Source organism: Octopus bimaculoides, chromosome 27 (genome assembly GCF_046866305.1).
Source record: "Octopus bimaculoides isolate indiv1 chromosome 27, ASM4686630v1, whole genome shotgun sequence".
In the NCBI taxonomy this organism is placed as follows: Eukaryota; Metazoa; Mollusca; class Cephalopoda; order Octopoda; family Octopodidae; genus Octopus; species Octopus bimaculoides.
Window position 1 is genome coordinate 5,455,812 of NC_142954.1, and position 23,478 is coordinate 5,479,289.

At 39.9% G+C, this 23,478-nt stretch overlaps 1 protein-coding gene and 1 non-coding gene across 2 annotated transcripts; one reads left to right on the forward strand and one right to left on the reverse strand.

The window, feature by feature from the left end:
• Window positions 1–1,725: 1,725 nt before the first annotated feature.
• Window positions 1,726–15,407, reverse strand: LOC106870158 (uncharacterized). Its single transcript, XM_089343570.1, has 10 exons — window positions 15,103–15,407; window positions 10,236–10,524; window positions 9,032–9,589; window positions 7,887–8,011; window positions 7,116–7,347; window positions 6,416–6,499; window positions 5,784–5,905; window positions 4,776–5,007; window positions 2,973–3,056; window positions 1,726–2,154 (listed from the first exon to the last, which is right to left on the reverse strand). Exons 1-10 carry the CDS (start codon window positions 15,328–15,330, stop codon window positions 2,045–2,047), a joined length of 2,064 nt encoding a protein of 687 aa, XP_089199696.1. The 5' UTR covers window positions 15,331–15,407; the 3' UTR covers window positions 1,726–2,044.
• Window positions 4,508–4,579, forward strand: Trnaq-uug (transfer RNA glutamine (anticodon UUG)). Its single transcript has one exon. It is a non-coding gene; the product is annotated as a tRNA-Gln (tRNA).
• Window positions 15,408–23,478: the final 8,071 nt, after the last annotated feature.

The window sequence follows — 23,478 nt, forward strand, 5'->3', positions numbered from 1 at the left end:
GACGTCCATTCAGCCGATATACATTAAGTGCCGACTACATAAACAAACGATTCTGAAACAATTAACCCTAACCCTAACCCTAACCCTAACCCTAACCCTAACCCTAACCCTAACCCTAGGGTTAGGGTTAGGGTTAGGGTAAAAGCAAATAAAACGAAGGTATGGAGATTAAATACGCTTTACATCGCTTAATCAGCCAAAGGAGTAAATGTAAACAACTGAATACTTGTCAGTGATTGGTTGAAATTATCGAAATAAGACAATTTTTTACATGAAATAAATTCGAATACAAAAATATTTTTCTGTTCTATAACACAAAATAGATAAGTATACGAAGTTTGAAAGTCTTTCCGTACCAAAAACACTACGTAAAACATTAATGAAAAATGTGGCCCCCGTTTTAAAATAGATCCGCAGATTGTTGTTGGCACTCCGTCGCTTACGACGTCGAGGATTCCAGTTGATCCAATCAACGGAACAGCCTGCTCGTGAAATCAGACGAATGAACACGTGTCTACGAAAAGCATTATATACACTTTTCACTTGAGTTCATCCCAGAAATTGACCAGCGACAAAGAGGTGGCACAGGACCCAGTCTGCCATAGCTGACGCATTTGTTAAGGAAAAATACGGTCACTGTCGAAGTATGAGGAAGCTGTTCCCACAATTAGTATTAGCCTCTAGATTTGCAGAAAAAAACCCAACCCACCTACTAACCTACTAAACCAAAACACCCACGCTCCACCTACCCATAACGTTCAAAACAACACATACAAGTTAAGTTGGATGTCCTAATTAATATTCGATACAAACGTTGCTTTTTTTCTTTGATAGCTAATTAATACAGATCTCACAAGGTTTCTCAGATCTCGGTGATTGTTTAGTCAGTGTTAAAGTATGTCGGTTTGAGGGAATTTGGGTTTGGCATTCGGTGCTTGAGAATTATGCAATGAGAATGCAGAATTTATGCTGGAATCACTTGATACAGCAATCCCATTTACCGGCGCTGACTAAATTTTCGTCTGTCCATTTTATGGGCCCCCTAACGTCTATACGAGGTGATACCTCTGGAGGATTGCCGCACCTTCAGTCGTTCAAAACAACACAACCAAGTAAAGCTGGATGCCTTAATGCAGGGGTTTTCAAACTGTGGTCCGCGGACCACAGGGAGTCCGCAAGGACAAGACACGGGGTCCGTGGACAGCAAATACATTTTATGGGAATTTGATTTTATATATGTTTTTTAATCGAAATCTTTTAATTGACAATAAACCTATTTTGTTAAATACTGTTAAATAAATAAATGTAAAAATATATGTTATTTTAAGCAAATATTTATGCGTAAATTTCATAAGCGTTTATAAGGGGGTCCCTAAGGTAAAGCCTGAAATATAAAGGGGTCCGCAAGTCAAAATGTTTGAAAACCCCTGCATTAGAAGATTATTCATTACAGACGTCGCTTTCGTCGCTAATAGCTAATATATCTTTATACAGACAGATAGACAGACATGATGTTGATGATGGTGGTGGTGACGATATGTCAAGATGTACCAAAGATATTCATATACGAAATAAAACAAGAGATGGCCACAGTTGGAACGCTATTTTCACTCAACCCTGACGTTGAGCTAAAAAGCGACAGCAACAACAACAACAACAACAACAAAGTTCTTTATATTTTTTTATTTGTTACAATTCAGATAAAATTATTTATAACAATTTGGATAGAATTATATAAATTTATTTCAAACAAGCATTTATTAAAAATATATCGGATTAGTGAGAAAGAGGGATTAGTGCATTAGAAGATTATTAAAAATATATAAACAATTTCAGCGGGGGGAACGTATATTAGCCATTAAAACTCAAAGATAAACACACACACACACACACACACACCCTCTTGCATACGCACACTTACACATGAGCGCTCGTACACACATACACACGCTCACTCATACACATAGTTTTGAATAGCAATAATCCCACCATGCACTGTATAACATTGGATCTGGTAGCAGTTATACCTGCACACGATCCGTGATCATGCCAATCGCCAAGCAAGTAAGAGTCCTGCAGAAATCCATGCGGTTATGGAAAGTTGATTTGTGACTGCGCCGTCAGTTGTTGTCCTCGGCGTTAAGTTGGTAGGCGCTGAAAAATATATAGAAAAGGGAAAATACGTTTGCTATTTACTACATATGTGGGAGATTCTGTCTGTGGGTGTGTTTGTGGTGTTGTTAGCTAACTCCTCCTACATCGTTATATCGATTTTGATGAAACTTGACACATGAGTAGAACTCATGTCTGGAAACCTCATGGCATACTCAGATTGTTGAAAAAATAAATAAAAGAGCCCCTGGAAGGGATCCTTATATATATCTAATATATTTTATTTTAAAAACCAAGGGAAATAACCCATTCGCCCCTGCAAGGGATCCTTATATATAGCCAAAGGAAATAACCCATTCATTTCCTAAATTATTTGGTAAAAATAAAATTGAATATGCTTATTTCTTAGTATTTAAAATGTTAGAGTTATTTTCGCAATTTATCCAGTACAGTCCTTAAACAAGTAAATATTATTTACTTGTGGTGAGATGGTCATTGAGAGTGGAATTATAGACAAATAACAGCACAAAATCATATCTCTGTCGCTACCTGGTGGTTGGTGGGTCTCCACGAAAGACCCACTTTTATTTCCTGTGTCATCTAACAAACACTGGAACTATGCAATGGAAGAATCGACAAAAATCAATGTATAGAGACATCAAATTACTCAGCAGACTAGAGACTTCTTTTGAATGTTTGTAATAGAAAGGATTCCAGTAAAGACACACTAAACCATGTAGTAGGTTTAAAGTGAGTAACTGAAGAAGTCTAACATTATGGATTGTGTGTCTCAAGAATACAAACCAAAGAGGAACCAGGCAGGAAAGAGTCCTGAAGGTTAAATACTTGTATGCACTTACTTTGAAAACATTTAGACTCGGATTCAGCAGGGGTACACGATCTTTCATCTTGCTTTCGATGACAAACCACTTCACGTGTGGAGTCTGTGAAATGAAACAGAGAAAATTGACAGAAGGACAGACAGACAGACAGACCGACAGACAGACCGACAGACAGATAGATGGATGGATGGATGGATGGATGGATGGATGGATGGATGGGTATATATATATATATATATATATATATATATATATATATATGATTAATAAATTCAAAAAGGGATAAAACTCTTGGTCGGATACGGAGAGTTTTTGTTTTTGGTAAGGTGAGAATTCTGTTTATTTGTATATGTTTTTCATGAACAATACTATGCTGACGTGCGGAGTCTAGATTCATTCTAGTAATCGTGAAATCGGTCGATACATAGTTGAGTTATTTAAAAGAAAGGTGGTTTTATTCTGTTGGTTGTGTTTCCTCGCATTCGGTACTAAAAATGTGTTTATTTTGAGAAGTCCAGTGTGTGGCATTATTATTCTGTAGTAATGCCCCTTATATAAATATAAACGTATATATATATATATATATATATATATATATATATATATATTAATAATAATGCTTCCAGTTACTCTGAGTTTCGAGTCATTCGATGGCCGTTTCGAAAGCAACAGATCCCCTCATTTTGTTTGGGTCTTTTGTTTGTTTGTTTTTAGGGTTATTTTGTTTCTTATTTTGCTCTATGATATAAAAGGAGTAGTCAAACAATCTAGTATCTCCCTCTTTCTATTCTTCTTTCATTAAAAGTCAAACTTGGTCTCTCTCTTTTTACTTACAAAACTCTGGCTCCCTCTCTATTTGTCTCTTTGTCAAGTTAATGGATGAAATACTGTTTCTAGTTTGCTTTCATTCTGCTCCTTTTATTTCCTGAAGCAAAATAAGAAGAAAAAAACCAAAAAAAAAAAAAAAAGTGGAGATCTGTCGCTATATAATCAACCTTCTGAACCACAGAATTTCAGCTTGAAAACAGTTATCGGAAGACACAAAACTCATTAGAGTAACTAGAAGCATTGTTGTTGATGCTCCGTCGGTTACGACGTCGAGGGTTCCAGTTGATCCGTTCAACGGAACAGCCTGCTCGTGAAATTAACGTGCAAGTGGCTGAGCACTCCACAGACACGTGTACCCTTAACGTAGTTCTCGGGGATATTCAGCGTGACACAGTGTGACAAGGCTGGCCCTTTGAATTACAGGCACAACAGAAACAGGGAGTAAGAGTGAGAGAAAATTGTGGTGCAAGAGCACAGAAGGGTTCGCCACCATCCCCTGCCGGAGCCTCGTGGAGCTTTAGGCGTTTTCGCTCAATAAGCACTCACAACGCCCGGTCTGGGAATCGAAACCGCGATCCTACGACCGCGAGTCCGCTGCCCTAACCACTGGGCCATTGCGCCTCCACCACTAGAAGCATTATCCTTAAAATAAAAATTATTCCCCGCAAAAGCCATCTCTACTCAGTTTTTTCAAATACATATATATATTAATTTACCACGTTCACGGTCTCATAGTGTAATGGTTAGCACTCTGGACTTTGAATCCAGCAAGCTGAGTTCGAATCTCGGTGAGACCTAGCTGTTATATATTCTTACCTTTTACTTGCTTCAGTCATTGGACAGTGCCCATGCTGGGGCACCACCTTGAATTTATATATATATATATATGCGTGCATGAGTGTGCGCGCGCGTGTGTGTTTGTGTGTGTGTGTGTAGATACATATATATGTAAAAAATACAAAATAACATTTGAAAATAAAAGCATTTGCTTACCTATTGGCTCGATGCTGACTCTGTAGGAGGGATGGTCACAAGCTGGAGGGCTGAGGTGATGTCGACTCTCAGAAACGATGGTCAGGATAAGGCGATCAGCTTTGGGATTTTTTATTTCAATTATTTTACCAGGATTGCCATCCGTTGCTTGTGTTTTGAAGTCGTGGTCAAATTGAAGGGGATAACTGTTAAAAGGACCATACACGGTGACATTGGCACACATGGCACTCACCTGGTCAGAACAGCAAAGATGTAAGATACGTGGTCACCTCGGACACTGGACAAATATATATCTTCCCACCAATATATTCTCTGGCCCTGACAATATCCCTTCTGTTACCCTCAAACTTTATACCCCAATATTATCCACTGACTTTAATGAATTCCCCGATTTTTCTCTCCCAAAAGAAATCATTCTCCATTTCTGTGAATGCCATTTCTTTATGGATCTATTTCGCACAATCTCAACAATTCAAACATGATGCTGAGTCAATCATTAGAAATTCATCTTTTCCAGCATCTTAAAACTCACTCCCTCTTCAAGGGTTACCAATATGGTTTCTATTATCTGTATCTCGTTTCTACCCAAGTTTACAGACCCACCAATGTCTCCTCTTCTCATCAGCCATTCTGGGCCTCACACTCTCATTCCCCCAGTTAACACCTACACTTGGATCCTATGTTTAAAGCATTAGAAATTCATCTTTTCCAGCATCTTAAAACTCACTCCCTCTTCAAGGGTTACCAATATGGTTTCTATTATCTGTATCTCGTTTCTACCCAAGTTTACAGATCCACCAATCTCTGCTCTTTTCATCAATCATTCCGGGCCTCACACTCAGTTAACCCCTATAATCGGATCCTATATCTAAAACAGGCATAAACAGAATATGATTCATATGAATCTGACCAGTTTCGGTGGGGTGTCAGAGTTTGTGGGCATTGACCCTTACTCCTACCGTAAAATAAAAAAGAAATGTAGCTGATGTTGAGCAAGGATCGTCTTACCCGAATCTTACTTCCTGAGGAATGTGTACTGTTGCTAATGTCCAAAACTTGTTCTTGTTTTTCGCCATTCTGGATAATACTGTTATTAATCAATTGACTGACTTCACCAACAACAGGTGTCGCTGCAAACAGAATTCATAGGTTATAATGACGGCACAAAACGAGATGTGTGTGTGTGTGTGTGTGTGTGTGTGTGTGTGTGTGTGTGTGTGTGTGTGTGTGTGTGTGTGTGTGTGTGTGTGTGTGTGTGTGCGTGCGTGCGTGAGTGCATGCGTGTGTGTGTGTGTGTGTGTGTGTGTGTTAGGGGAAAGTGACCCTAGCAAAAGCCAAGACTGCGATTTAAGGACTGCAAAGTTTACATTAAAGACCTGTGAAATGCAGGAGGCTGACTGAGAGAGCATTTGAAAAGGTCTAACATTCAAGCATTATGTCAGTTCCTCATAAAAACTTCTCTACCAAGAATCAACAAATTTTGATCTTGGCTCATGGTCCTGCCCCCAATACTATCTCTATGTAGAGCCAAAGGTCTGTAGACATAGGTTGTGAACTTGTGACCCTCTGGATTACGAGTACCAATAACAATCCCGAAGGTGAAAGTGATGTTTGTGGGCTAAAATCTTGTAAGTACTTACTGTCGTAACATGCAGAGTCGAGTTGCTTTGCAGTACATGAGCTGTTGACCTCTTTTACAACGCAAGCCGCTTCAGTCCTGGGTGCTGTGAAAGAGAAAGACAGGTGTTAGAACAGGAATAGACAGACCTTCCATTGGTAGTGAGCACATCTAAACATAGTTATAGCTAGATATATATTGTGTGTGTGTGTGTGTGTTCTGTTGAGTGGTAGCGGTAGTAGTAGTGTTTGCCGTTGTGGTATGTTAGTAGTGTTGGTGTTAGTCGTGGTGATGGGAGTGGTGGTTGTAGTAATGGTACTGCTAGTGTTGGGGGATATAGTGGTGTTGAGGACGTTGTAAGAATCGTGTTGGCAGTGGGTGGGGGTTGAACTTTGCTTTCACCGAATTTCTCCAAGGTAAGAGCACACTGGTAAGTGACAAGGGAATGGGGGTCACCAGTGGATCGAATTTACTGATGCGTGATGGTAACCATTAAGGAGAGAGGGGAAGAGATTCAAAGGGGTTTCCGGTCCTCGTTAATGGTTGCGTCCATTACCTTAAAGATATTAGAAATGAGTGTGATAGGGTGATAGTTGACCGGATCAGAAAGAAGAATGCGACACACCTTCTTATGTTTTCGTCGATTCTGAAACCAAAATTAATCTTACATTAAATGTATAAAAGATATCGAACAATATCTGAAAGAAAACGAAGTAGCTTGCCTGTTGGGTTGATGCTGATGTCATAAAAAGGATTGTCACAGGCTGAGGATTTGAGATCAAATCGTTTCTGTGAAAGGACAGTAAGGAAAAGCTTATCGGCGTGTAATTTTCGTTCAAGAAATAGTTTTCCTGGCTTATCGTCAGTTGTCGAAGTCTTGTCGTAATCATCTTTATTGGGATAACTGTTGCTAAATGAAGCGTACACAGTGACCACACCACACTGGACAGTCACCTGCAAAAAAGCAACAACAGATATAACAGAGTGACCATACCAAACTGGACAGTCACCTAGCGGAAAACAAAAGCAGCATATCATATAGGATACCCTAACTTCAATTGACTGAATCATTTAGAAAAGGAGTCCAACCTTTGTCCCAAAAACCCACAGTCTCCTCCTATAGTTTTTTCTACCGCTACAACAACATCGTCTTTTGAGAACTAGCTAACTGCACACTAGCTCCTCTAAAGCAAACGCAACACATCCTCCTCTCCCCTCCTCATCACACATCTTATTTCTTAACCTCGCTCTTCCTGTACTAAACACGATGCCCAATCCTTCTCCCCAGCAATGCCAACGCAATCACCAGAATTCCCTCCTTTGCCTACATTTATGTTAGATCTATAAACGTTCCAATTAAAACATCAATAATAAGAATGTGACCATCCACTCCTGGAAGGACTGAGAGGTTTATGGGCATTGTCCCTTCTTTCTCAGTCATCCATAAAAATAGAAAAACACAATTCAGTTGATATTGTTCTTATTCGTCTTACCAGAACTTGTGTAGCCAAGGTGGACTTTGCAGTGTAGTTGACCTCCAGGAAAATTTGTTCTGTCTCGTTAGTTTGGGGAATGGCGATATTGAGTAACTGAGTGTTTTTTTCAATACGGATCGCAGCTAGAAACAGAAGGTACCGTTTAGGAAGGCACAACACGGCAGTCAAACATAATATAATATGATATATGATATAATATGATAAATATACATAGTATACAGTCATAGATAGATAGATAGATAGATAGATAGATAGATAGATAGATAGATAGATAGATAGATAGATAGATAGAAACTTTTATCAATTCGTTTTGCAAGATTCCTGATGTGGAACCGTGTGTTGAAACAGATGTTGTATTTCGGGATGGTCATTTTATTTATTGTCTTTTTTTTCTCGGGTCTTAGGACAGCAGCAGCACAATGGGGTGAGAGATTGGGGCTGAGAAGAAAGCCATACTGCTGCCAAAAACTAAGACACTCACACAAACATAAACACACACATAACAGAGAGAGAGAGAGAAGGGCACAAACGCATGCGCACATAAGGAGACACATCTTAGAAGAACAGAATGGAGTAAGTTGAGCAAGAACACACATGGAAACGAAGTGTCGCTGAAGAGGTCACAGATGTGTGACGAAAGATTTCCGGACAATGGACAGGCGTTAAAATAATAAAGTAATGGTAATAAACGAGTGAAGAAAAAAATATCCCGAAATACAACATCTGTTTCAACACACGGTTTCACATCAAGAATCTTGCAAAACGAATTGATAAAAGTTTCGATCTATCAATATATATGTATGTATATCTGTATGAACGTATTGTACATACAGCTAGCCATACATAGCGACAGTTATATAACTATACTTACGTACAATGACATGCACAATATCCTAGATATATACTTACATATACATACAATTTACACATCTAACTATTCGGTGTGTTCCGAAAAATTAACGTATGGTACTTATAGTTAGTAGTTATGTCTGTGTATGCAATCGAGAAGAAATGAATTTATGTTTGCTGAAAATGTGTGCTTATGTTCATGGTTACATCTTATTAAACTTTCAGACCAGGAACATCTGTTGATTTGCAACAACAGCGAATCAATAGAGACAATTATTAGATATAAGATTTACCTCTACAAGATTCAGATTGGATATCCCTCACAATAAAATCAGTCTCATTATAATCTTTCAAGTGGATGAAATGTGTACAACTGGGTTCACTTGCTACTGCACGTAATTCATCTTCTGTTAGATTATCAACTCCAATTGTAAATATAATGACGCCATCATCTTTCAGCTTCCTAGCTGCCTCTACTGTTTTGACATTGTTATCTGATCTTCCATCTGTCACCAAAACTAAAACTTTTGCAGCAACAGATTTTCTCGCATTTGTAAAGACATTGGTCCGTGCTTCATCAAGAGCATAGTTCGTAGCACTACTCCAACCAGTGTAAGTTATATTGCTAATAGCATTTCTTACAGCAGTTTTTGTACTGTTAGTTCCTAATCCAAACACTGTGGAAACTGTACTTGCAACTCTAATAACGGAAACTTGTGTCTTCTCTGGCCTAATGTCTAGTTTACTCACAACATCGTTCAAGAATGATTTTACTTCCTCGAAGATTGGTAACTTAATGGATGACGATGAGTCAATAACAAAAACAAGGTCGATCTGGGGACTGATGCACTCTGAAAAGATATTTAAAACAAATATGGGTTTATAAGTCAGTTGATATTATATTATTGTTAAGTTGGTATATGCGATGAATGTTTATCATAACACGCTATAAAAGAAAGTTGGAGACATCTTTGGGATTCCACTCACAGTGGTGCATGCAATTGATGCCAGTCTTAAAACTATTTAAACACATTTATATATATACGCACATTTTGTAAACAGACAAAACACGGTGATATTTGAGTTCAACTCCCTCCAGCGTAGCCAACAATTTTACGATGTGAACAAACACACACAGACATATTTCTGTAGCTCACATACACGCACATGTAGATGTGAATGTGTGTATGTATACATGTGCGTATGTATGTATGTATGTATGTATGTACGTATGTATGTATGTATGTATGTATGTATGTATATAAGGGAGTGCGAATGCGTATATATATATATATATATACAGACGGTGGGGGCTTAACACAGTTTCCGATTGGCTAATTTCACTTCCAGAATCGACTCAAAGCTATTATCAAAGATATTCACTCAACCAAAGTATCACACACCCTGATCGAATCGCACCTCAATGCCTGGTCCTTCTCTCTGGCTTCTCACATGACGAATATCTCGCATGCAACTCTAAACAATGTCTCTACTTACCATTCTTCTGTTCTACTTTATTCGCAGAATCTACGAAGTCATTCTCCAAGCCAGCTGGGTTGATATGCTGGATCCAGTAATCTGCTTGCAGTTGTTTGTTGAGAGGGATTGGTGAGTTTAAGTTTAAGATAAACAAGCTCATTACCAATCCAGAATATAGGGGTTTCTGTAGGTCGGACATTGTTAGGGTCGATACATCAACATTCAACTCAGTTTGGATTGTACTGCAATTTGCTTTCAGTGTACCATTGCAAGCGTTTTGGACTGTTGCCAATTGAGTGCTGTTTACCTAGAGAAATAAACGCCAAAAGATTTTATTAGTCAAAGAGAGAAGGGTTTAGATTATCTAGTCACTAAGCTGCCTAGAAATATCGAGCGAATCTTATTGAGTTATCCCCTATCATAAAAAGGAAAGACAGCTTTTCCTTTTTTCGGTACCTGTGCAATTACTGTTAACTCTTTGGGGGAAGATGTGTGCTGATACTATAATCTGGTCGACAGAAACAGGCGGCGAGCTGGCAGAAACGTTAGCACGCCGGGCAAAATGTTTAGCAGTATTTCGTCTGCTGTTACATTCTGAGTTCAAATTCCGCCGAGGTCGACTTTGCCTTTCATCCTTTCGGGGTCGATAAATTAAGTACCAGTTACACACTGGGGTCGATGTATTCGACTTAATACCTTTGTCTATCCTTGTTTGTCCCCTCTATGTTTAGCCCCTTGTGGGCAATAAAGAAATAAGAAACAGGAGTTAAGTTGCGAGAAATAATTAGCGAGCTTAAAGAACAAACAGGAAACATTATATTCAGAGTTAAATGTAAAAAAGGCGAAGAGAATTAAGTTTGATGCCACAACCAAAAAATTCATCACCATTAGAGGGAGACGGTTGTGAAAGATGTTTTGGGTTTGTGTTGCCTAGCCATTGTGTTCAGTAGTGAGAGAAATAGGAAAAGCGATATGAAAAAATCAGAATTGGTGAAGAGCGGAGCCATATTCCAATGCTGACAGGAAGATCCAACTCTATAGTGTAATAGCACTGCCAAAGTTTCTGCGTATGAATGGAACAGGAAATATATCGGTGAAGGAGAACAAGAAGTAGATACACTCGGTCAACGTTTTCTACGAAGGGGACCAAAAAGTGGTCACCTTTTACCACGGACATCAACGGAAGTGCTCAAGAGGTGAGGAGACCAACTTAGCCTATGTAAGCGACTCAAAAACACACATACAGATATACACACACATACAGATATACACACACATATACATATATTTTCGCACTAGAAAGGAGGAACATTTCGAAGGCCGATAACGGCTTTTTTTTTTATTATCGTATCAGGTTTGTAAACGTCCTGTCCACAATCTTTGCATTCGATAACTATAGTCTCTTACCAAATACAATGATAGCTAAACCTACATATCCTTAGTTTGTTTCAAACCACATCAAGGGGTGAGGACCTTGAATAAAGTTGCATAGACTACGTGAAAAAGTACATCAATATACCAAATTTTAAAATTTTCACTTAATTTTAAAATCAAAGAATCTGTAAAAGAAAAGCGCTTACTATTTCTCCCCCCTCTCTCTCTCTCTCTATCTCTATCTCTCTTTCTTTCTCTCTCTCTCTCTCTCTCTCTCGCTTTCATCTTTCGCTTTTCTTTAGGTGAACTTTCCCTCTCTTTATACATTTTTACCACATTGTCACTTTCTATAAACGCATATCACTCCCACTGGGTGTGTGTGTATATATACATGTGTATATATGCATGTGTAAAGAATTTCATTGTGGAGGCGCAATGGCCCAGTGGTTAGGGCAGCGGACTCGCGGTCAAAGGATCGCGGTTTCGATTCCCAGAACGGGCGTTGTGAGTGTTTATTGAGCGAAAACACCTAAAAGCTCCACGAGGCTCCGGCAGGGGATGGTGGTGAACCCTGCTGTACTCTTCCACCACAACTTTCTCTCACTCTTACTTCCTGTTTCTGTTGTGCCTGTAATTCAAAGGGTCAGCCTTGTCACACTCTGTGTCACGCTGAATATCCCCGAGAACTATGTTAAGGGCACACGTGTCTGTGGAGTGCTCAGCCACTTGCACGTTAATTTCACGAGCAGGCTGTTCCGTTGATTGGATCAACTGGAAACCTCGACGTCGTAAGCGACGGAGTGCCAACAACAACAACACTCTCGATAAACGCATACCACTCCCTCTGGGTGTGTGTATAGATACGTGTGTAAAGAATTTCATTAGGACTATAGAGAGATTCAGAAACGGCACGTAGCGTATGATTCATTTTAGTGCCATACTTTCCTGTTACTAAATGTACTTACACACACACTCGCACAAAGATTCACACACACACACACACAGAGAGAGAGAGAGAGAGATTCACACACGCACGCACACACAGATTCACACACACACACACACACACAGATTCACACACACACACACACACAGATTCACACACGCACACACACACAGATTCACACACACACACAGATTCACACACACACACACACACTCGCACACAGATTCACACACACACACACACACACACACAGATTCACACACGCACACACACACAGATTCACACACACACACACACACACAGATTCACACACACACACACACACACAGATTCACACACGCACACACACACAGATTCACACACATACAAACACACACAGATTCACACACGCACACACACACAGATTCACACACACACACACACACAGATTCACACACACACACACACACACACATATTCACACACACACACACACTCGCACACAGATTCACACACACACACACACACACACGCACACACACACAGATTCACACACGCACACACACACAGATTCACACACACACACACACACACACAGAGAGATTCACACACGCACAAACACACAGATTCACACACGCACACACACACACACACAGAGATTCACACACGCACACACACACAGATTCACACACGCACACATGCACGAACACGTTTGATATGGAGTGGAGTTATAGATTTGATAAAAATGTTTGATATTGTTGTTGCTTAAATTCCAAACGATGGAATTTAATTGTTTGTTAATTAAGAGTATAGGGTAAGATAAGGTGATTAACACAATTACATCAGACTTAGTGACTTAGTTAAGATTATCAATTTCACTACCAGTTTTTTTTTATAAAATCTTACATAGAATATCAAAGTTCCATCACAGCATACATATATATGCGTGTGTGTATACAACATATATATATGTATATATATACAAATATATATATATATATATATATATATATATATTCATTAGAAATGCAGAGACGCCTATAATAGGACATCTACTCGCTAGAAATAGCAGCAAAAATACTACATACCACAAAAGTTAGGGATAATTTCGAAAGGAAATGAAAAATAAAAACTTTTACCAATCTAGACCACTGGTGGTAAATAAAATTTCTAAAATTTTCTTTGCCACCCTATAATTTATTAATATATATATATATATATATATATATATATATATATATATATATATATATATATATATATATATATATATGTTGTAGGCACTCCGTCGCTTACGACGTCGAGGGTTCCAGTTGATCCGATCAACGGAACAGCCTGCTTGTGAAATTAACGTGCAAGTGGCTGAGCACTCCACAGACACGTGTACCCTTAACGTAGTTCTCGGAGATATTCAGCGTGCCACAGTGTGACAAGGCTGACCCTTTGAATTACAGGCACATCAGAGACAGGAAGAAAGAGTGAGAGAAAGTTGTGGTGAAAGTGTACAGCAGGGTTTTCCACCATCCCCTGGCGGAGCCTCGTATATATATATATATATATATATATATATATAAATTATTATTCATATATATAGGGTGATAAATTGAATATTAATTCAATTTAAAACCAAGTGTTCCTAGCATATAAACAAATCTGAAAATTCAGAAAAATTGTATTACATGTGTATAAGAAGGGATGACCACTAAGTGAACATCCGATTTGCTAGAAAGAGGTTCTTTGTGGTTAGGTCGTTGATGACCTCTTTCTAGCATATTGGATGTCCACTTAGTGGTCATGCCTTCTTATACACATGTCATATATATATATATATATTGGTTTTTCGTCTTTTATTTATACATTTTGATGTATAAATAAAATAAAATAAATGGAAGTGGAGAGACAAGTTACCGAAGAGATTGCAAGAGTGCAATGAAATGGTTTAACAAAAAAAAACGAAAGACGAAAAACTAAATACTGTCTATAAATTAATAAAGGACTGAACCAGTGTGTGTGTTTATTACCGGCATAATGCCTCTCACAAGGTTTAATCGTATATATATAGGAGTGGCTGTGTGGTAAGTAGCTTGCTTACCAACCACATGGTTCCGGGTTCAGTCCCACTGCGTGGCACCTTGGGCAAGTGTCTTCTACTATAGCCTCGGGCCGACCAAAGCCTTGTGAGTGGATTTGGTAGATGGAAACTGAAAGAAGCCCGTCGTATATATGTATATATATATATGTATGTGTGTGTGTGTTTGTGTATCTGTGTTTGTCCCCCCAACATCGCTTGACAACCGATGCTGGTGTGTTTATGTCCACGTAACTTAGCGGTTCGGCAAAAGGAGGCTGATAGAATAAGTACTAGGCTTACAAAGAATAAGTCCTGGGGTAGATTTTCTCGACTAAAGGCGGTGCTCCAGCATGGCCGCAGTCAAATGACTGAAACAAGTAAAAGAATAAAAGAATAAAAGAATACACAAACACGTTTGTACGTATATATGATATATGTATGTATGCATGATGTATTTATGCATAAACTGCATGATTGTGTTCGCCTGTGTGTATATTAGCATATCTTGTACTTACCCTCCATATTCCACCCGTTGTCGCTGAGGTAGAGTTCATCTGGGCCTCTGCTAACCGTCTCAGGAAATAATAGTCTTGTGCCAGAACACATTTTGTTCTGATTTTTCTTATGGTTGCCTCGACGGCAGCGTTGCTGGTCTCACCAGATTTCAGGGTCAAATCCTCCGTGTAAACATCTCTGGCAATGCCAAGACAAATGCCCACAAACAGAAGATATCTGATGGACATTGTTGGAAACGTTCTGGTTTCTTTTTAAATGATAAAACTCAGACAACAGCTCGCGACCTAAAAACAAATCGTGTGACAATCTTTTCTGAGTTTCATATCATTATATAAAGACTTTTCTCAAAGATATAACGTAACCAAATATAGGCTGACAACAACATGAATTAGTTTTCTATTAACATACATTATGCAAATGTATGCACTATCACATCTTACACACCCACCCATGAGCACACACATGCACACATACACACATACGCGTCAGCACGCCGGGCGAAATGCTTAGCGGTATTTCGTCTGCCGCTACGTTCTGAGTTCAAATTCCGCCGAGGTCGACTTTGCCTTTCATCCTTTCGGGGTCGATTAAATAAGTACCAGTTACGCACTGGGGTCGATGTAATCGACTTAATCCGTTTGTCTGTCTTTGTTTGTCCCCTCTGTGTGTAGCCCCTTGTGGGCAATAACGAAATAATACACGCACGCACACGCAGACAATATATACCGGTTCAAATATGCTTGTGGCACGTTTGGACTAATAAACCAGCCAATCACTGTTTTGCCATGGAGGAAATTTCGGAGCATTTTGCAGCGTTTCGGAGTAGCTGTATCCTCTTCGGTGGCAGACACTGGGAAGTGCGGTGACAGACACGCGCACACACAAAAACGCGCGCGCGCATGCACACACACACACATACGCACGCACACATACATTTAGGACATCAAGAAATGAAAATACAAACACATGAGTTTTAAAGAGGATTTTTAAGAGTTCAAAAACTTACACAAAATACCTCCCCATCTCTCCCTCCTTCACAGCCACTTCCTCTTCTTCTTCTTCTTCTTCTTCTTCTGTCACCTCTTCTCTCTCCTCATCCTTTTTCTCTAACTCCTTATGTGTGTGTTGGCACTCCGTCGCTTACGACGTCGAGGGTTCCAGTTGATCCGATCAAATTAACGTGAAATTAACGTGCAAGTGGCTGAGCACTCCACAGACACATGTACCCTTAACGTAGTTCTCGGGGGATATTCAGCGTGACACAGCGTGACAAGGCTGACCCTTTGAATTACAGGCACAACAGAAACAGGAAGTAAGAGTGAGAGAAAGTTGTGGTGAAAGAGTACAGCAGGGTTCGCCACCATCTCCTGCCGGAGACTCGTGGAGCTTTTAGGTGTTTTCGCTCAATAAACGCTCACAACGCCCAGTCTGGGAATCGAAACCGCGATCCTATGACCGCGAGTCCGCTGTCCTAACCACTGGGCCATTGCGCCTCCACATTCTGCATACTGTCGCTCATACTGTTGAAACCATAGAAAAGATGGGTTTCCAGTTGCTGGAACACTCTGCATACAGTCCAGTTCTCTCCCCTTCCGACTATCACTACTTTGGACTACTCACCGAAGAGGAGATAGCTACTTTGAAACGCTGCAAAATGCTCCGAAATTTTCTCCATGGCAAAACAGTGATTGGCTAGTTTATTAGTCCAAACGTGCCACAAGCATATTTGAACCGGTAGCGACATTGCATTCAACGTATTTAGATACAGAAAATATCAGTCAAATTCATATAGCTGGAAATGCATGTTAACACAAGGTTATCAAGGCAATCCAAAATAATGTTTCTAATAGAAGAACGCACACAAAAAGAACGTTGAGAAGAAATATATTCTTAGGAAAAACAGTTTAGTATTTAACTTTTAATGGCGTCAGTAGATAACGAAACAGTGAAATAACATAGGAATTCTAGGTTAGGACAATTAGAAACATTGAAATTCTATGTCACGACAATTAATTTATCTATTAAATGTGCTCGATTATGTAATCTAGATTTCCAAATTGTAGCAGGTACACCGATGTAATAATACTTGTGACCCCCCCCCCTGTTATTATCTTACATTGATACACTATATTCTTCCTTAAGCACTGATTTCCAAAAGGACAGATAGATTCGTTTTTGGAATTACAAAAGCATTTGTATACTCGTTTGTGGTACTCATGATTAAAAGAATTAGCATAGATGGGGATTTTAAAATAGCAAGGAAAATCGTTAAAAGGAATGGGAGAAGGGTAGCCCTAAAGCCTCCATCGGAATATTTTGAGATGCAGGGTCCCATACCGCTGCAACGAAGTTAAATCACACCAGGTAGAAAATGTTCCTGAGAGACAAAAAACAAAATTGTCTTGGGCGCGTGTGGGAACAGAAGACCCATATCACCCGAGGAAAGAAGTTTGGAACTACTGAGGTGAGATTTGGGACGAAAGAAGCCATGTGGCATTCAGCGACCACTTTCAGGAATTAAAACTCCTTAATCCCCCAGTTATCATGGCCAACGCCTTGCTAAGATTAGGGTGTTGAATGTGCTGCCAGAAATATCCATCATCTGGTTGGTACCGATCGTCCTGGCGGGTTTAGAAGAAGACGAAGTGACAATCATGGAGGTGAAGAAAACACTTAAGCAAAACTGGTCAGGTGTAGGTATGGAACTGACCTTACAATGTGAGCAAGACCACATCGACCAGCTACCCGATCTAATCAATCTCCCGGACGGTACTCACCTGTCAGTTGTAGTGTTTGGTAGAAAGCCTAGCTGTCACTTATGTGGATCAGTGACTCTCTTAAAGACTTCCTGCTCTGAAACAAAGAAAACTAAACTCTTATTGCTGCCAACACTAGAAACACCACAAACGCAAAATCATGAACAAGTGCGCAATACTTCTACACCTACTCCCACACCCACGACTACACCCCCTTCCAAACCAACAAAAAGAAGGAACCTACCCCCGGTTGCCACAGGAAAGCAAGATTTTTCAGAACGCTCTACCTCCCAAACCAACATCAACTGCAACGAAATGGTTAAGGAAGAGCCGAACGATCAGCGAATCACAGTGACAAAAGTGGATCGGTGAAAGTGGACGAGAGTACACAGCCTTGCTCCATGAACTCAACAAAAAGCTATACAGAAACAACCGATTGTGGAAGTTCAAAAACAAGAATATTCATCATACTGTAGACGAAATATATCCATCCACTTCACTGTTGTGAACAAGCGTAAAAGTGAAATGATGAGTTTTGTAAATCAAAGCAAAAACAAAATAGAGAGTGGGAAAGGAATTTGAGGATTTCATCCTCAAAACCTCAAAGGACAGACCACTAATTAAAACGTCGTCAGACGTTTATAAAACTATAAGAGAAAAATTCCCATGTAGTGCGGAGATATTTTAAAAATCAGTTGATAAAAGGCAGTTAGAAGGGGCTTTTAATAATTTTTCGTTAGTAGAGAGGCCCAGAACTTCCGGGCTTCTCGAAATTCAAGGTGAGTAACTTCTCCTTTTTTTCTTTCTCCGACTAGCATGACTGTGTTGAGAATGGGATGTGTGAATGTGCGGGGCCTGGGATTAGCTTGGAAGTAAGGTCACTTGCTTAATGATCTCAGGTGGCTTGATTTAGATATGGTTGCTATTAGTGAAACAAGGATCAACGGAAAACACGCTCTAGCATCCATTTTCGAGGACTACGAGGTATTCTCATCTTGTGGTCTACCGGAAGCTGGTGGCAGTGTAGCAATGCTACCCCGGAAATCCTTAGATCTCCAAGTACAGGCTATCTTTCTGGACCCGGGTGGTCGAGGGATGGCCCTGGACGTGAATGGCAGTGAAGGTGGCGCTTTTAGACTGAGGACGGATTATGCTCCAACAGTGCTGGAAAGCCAGATTTCTTCAGGTTTCTAGAAACCTTCTTGGGAACGTCTATCACTTTAATACTAGTGGAGGACAGGAATAGTATTTTGGACGCTCGGAAGGACTGTGTGGGTTTCCGCCTAGGAAGGGGCTGCCTCACACAGCTACTACATTATGATTGAATACTCAAACAGGTTCAACTACTCAAATGTGGATGCGATATACCTGGACTTTGCCAAAGCCTTCGACAAAGTTGATTATGGGATGATATGTCACAAACTACGCGACCTTGGTATCACTGGAAAACTGCGAGAGTGGCTGCACGACTTTTTAGATGACAGAAGTCGGACAGTTGCAGCCAATGGTGCTCTCTCTGTGGAGACATCAATACACAACGAAGTTCCTCGGGGAACTGTACCGGCACTACTGTTTGTTGTGGCTCTCTCTCTAAACGTGCCAGATTTTCAGAGACCGGGTTAGCAAGTTATTTCAGCGGATGTTGACGGATGTCAACTACTGCTCGACTAACTTGCTATCCATCATCTGTTGTCAACAACTTATGGTGAATAGCGCTGAAAAGGGCGATTAGAGTAGAGGCTTTAAAGCTTAGTAAAAAAAAAAATAGCGAGAGAAAAGTCTAGAGTAGAGGGCACCTAGTTAGGAAAGTAGAAAACGTACTTAGAAAAGGCACCGTGACCAACCCGATAATTATTTATCCTTGATATTAATGAATCAGTCAACTATTTCCAATGAATTAGACCAAAAACATTAACTAATATTTTGTCGAAGCTTAGGAATATACTTATCGATAATAAATTTATATATTTTACCAATATTCGGGCAAATTAGTCTAACTTATGGATCGGTGTCAAAATTAGGTTTATGGTCCTTTAATTTAATTCTGGGTTGTTCTGGGGATGTAAGTTAATATTGATTATAATATTAATAACAATCCTGCCTTGAGGAGGATTAGCAATAATTCTTTCAACCATGAGTAGCACATACAAGTGGATAAATGCTTTTGTAATTTCAAAAACGAATTTATCTGTCCTTTAGAAAATCAGTGTCTAAGAAAGAATATAGTTTATCAACGTAAGATAATAACAGGGGATCGTAAGTATTATCTGCTACAATTTGGAAATCTAGATTACAGAATGATACATATTTAATTGATAGATAACTAATTGTCGTGACATAGAACTTCAATGTTTCTAATTATCCTATTCTAGAATACCTATGTTGTTTTTTTTTCATTCTTTCGTTATCTACTGACGTCATTAAAACTTAAATACTAAGCTAGTTTTTCTTAGAATATTATATTTCTTCTGAACGTTCTTTTTGCATGCATTCGTCTATTAGAGATATTTACTCACTTCACTTTGAATTTAGCCTCTCTTGGATTGCCTTTATAACCTTGTTAACGTATTTTCAGTTATATTAATTTGACCGATATTTTCTGTATGTGAATATAGGTTCGTCTATTAGAAGCATTGTGGTGGCGCAATGGCCCAGTGGTTAGGGCAGCAGACTCGCTGTCATAGGATCGCGGTTTCGATTCCCAGAACGGGCGTTGTGAGTGTTTATTGAGCGAAAGCACCTAAAAGCTCCACGAGGCTCCGGCAGCGAACCCTGCTGTACTTTCACCACAACTTTCACTCACTCTCACTTCCTGTTTCCGTTGTGCCTGGAATTCAAACGGTCAGTCTTGTCACACTATGTCGCGCTGAATCTCCCCGAGAACTACGTTAAGGGTACACGTGTTTGTGGAGTGCTCAGCCACTTGCACGTTAATTTCACGAGCAGGCTGTTCCGTTGATCGGATCAACTGGAACCTTTGACGTCGTAAGCGACGGAGTGCCAACAAAAAAATTAGAAGCATTATCTTAGATGACTTTGAATTTAACCCAGTGGTTAGGGCAGCGGACTCGCGACCGCACGATCGCGGTTTCGATTCCCAGACCGGGCGTTGTGTGTGTTTATTGAGCGAAAACACCTAAAAGCTCCACGAGGCTCCGGCAGGGGTTGGTAGCGACCCCTGTTGTACTCTTTCGCTCCAACTTTCTCTCACTCTTTCTTCCTGTTTCTTGAGCAACGCTGTGATGGACTGGCGTCCCGTCCAGCTGGAAGGAGGGGACGCATACGCCATAGAAACCGGGCCCATGAGCCTGGCTAAGCTTGAAAGGGCACATAAATAAATTACTAGAAATAACAGTCAAAACAACTCATATCCACAATAAGCAGCATCTTATAGTAGGGAGCTTTCCTCCCCTTGTCAGTCAAGAAGATGGAGCTTATTGTGGCTGTAAATTGTTTTCACTCTTAATCATCATCATCATTTAACGTCCGTTTTCCACGCTGGCATGGGTTGGACGGTTTGATTGAGGTCTGGAAAGCCAGCGCTGCACCAGGCTCTAATTTGATCTGGCAATGTTTCTACAGCTGGATGCCCTCTTAACGCCAATCACTCCGAGAGTGTAGCGAGTGCCTTTTACGTGCCACCGATACAGGAGCCAGTTAGGTGGCCCTGGCATCGATCACGTTTGGATCGTACTTTTTATGTGCCACCAGCACTAATCAGACGACCCTGGCATCGATCACGTTCGGAGTGATTTTTTTTTTACATACCACCGGCACAGGAGCTAATCAGGCGGCCCTGGCATTGATCACGTTCAAATAGTGCTTTTTATGTGTCACCAGCATGGGAACCAGTCAGGGGGTACTGGCATCGGCCACGCTTGGATAGTGCTTTTTTACATGCGACTGCCACGGGAGCCAGTCAGGCAGCCCTGGCATCGATCACGTTTGGATAGTACTTTTTATGTGCCACCAGCACTAATCAGACGACCCTGGCATCGATCACGTTCGGATAGTGATTTTTACGGGCCACTGGTACGCGAGCCAGGTCTCTTGTTTCTAACAATAATTTTGCTGAATAGCACCGTTGGTCACTTTAGTGACATAAATATTTTCCCCTTCAGTCGAAAAACTGCAAACAAGCCATCCTTACTATATATATACACACACCTGTGTGTAGCCTTGTCTTCACCTCATATAGTGGCTGTAAACGAGCATCCCTGTCACACACGCAGTGTTGTTCATTTCGAGTCTTTCGGGGAAGAACATGTTCTGCCATGGAGACATATTCATTTGTTTAGAGACAGGTGAGAGTTGGCATCAGGAAATGTATCCAGCTGTAGAAAATCTGCTTCAACGAATTGTCTGATCCAAGTGTGGGAAAATGGATGTTAAATGATGACAATGTATGTTATGCATGTAAGGTAGTCAGCTCACAATCGTAAGGTCATGAGTTCAATTCCTGGTAAAGCGTTATGCCCTTGAGCAAGATACTATAGCCTTGGGCCGACAAAAGCCTTGTTAGTGGATTTGGTAGACGGAAACAGAAAAAAGCCCATCATATATATATATATATATATATGTGTGTGTGTGTGTGTGTGTGTGTGTGTGTGTGTGTGTGTGTGTGTGTGTGTGTGTGTGTGTGTGTGTGTGTGTGTGTGTGTGTGTGTGCATAGGTGCAGGAGTGGCTGTGTGGTAAGTAGCTTGCTTGCCAACCACATGGTTCCAGGTTCAGTCCCACTGTATGGGACCTTGGGCAAGTGTTTCTGTTATAGCCTCGGGGCGACCAAAGCCTTGTGAGTGGACTCAGGAGATGGAAACTGAAAGAAGCCCGTCGTATATGTATATATATATATTTGCATGCATAAGTTTGTGTTTGTGTTTATTCTCACCCTCATCGCACTGACAACCGATGTCGGTGTGTTTACGTCCCCGTAACTTAGCAGTTCTGCAAAACAGAACGATAGAATAAAGTACTAGGCTTCCAAAGAATAAGTCCTGGGGTCGGTTTGTTCGACAAAAAAGGCGGTGCTCCAGCATGGCCGCAGTCAAATGACCGATACAGATAATATAAATATATATATATATATATATATATACACATATATTTATATAACATGTGACTGCGTGTGCACCCTCATATATTGCTCCTACAGCCAAAGGGGACGTAACTCTAATTTTCTTTATTCTTTTATTTATCTTCGTACCTTTCCATGCTTGCACAATCCAGGTAGAATTCGTTGAGGCAGATTTTCTAAGACAAGATACCTTTCACAACACCAACATATATATATATATACACAAATATACATATATTATATATATGTGTGTGTATATATATATATATATATATATATATATATACACAAATATACATATATATGTGTGTATATATATAGATATATAGATATATATAAGTTTATGTATATATTAATATTATCTCAGTTTTAAAAAAACCTTTGACAATGTAAATATGTTAATAGTTACCATGGGTAGCAAAAAACACACAAAAAAAAAACCAGGACATCACACCCGTTTTATAGGTAGAGATACCAAGTTAAAGCGATGCATTTTGAGTAGATATGAATAATAATAATAATAATAAATGGAGCAAAACACATA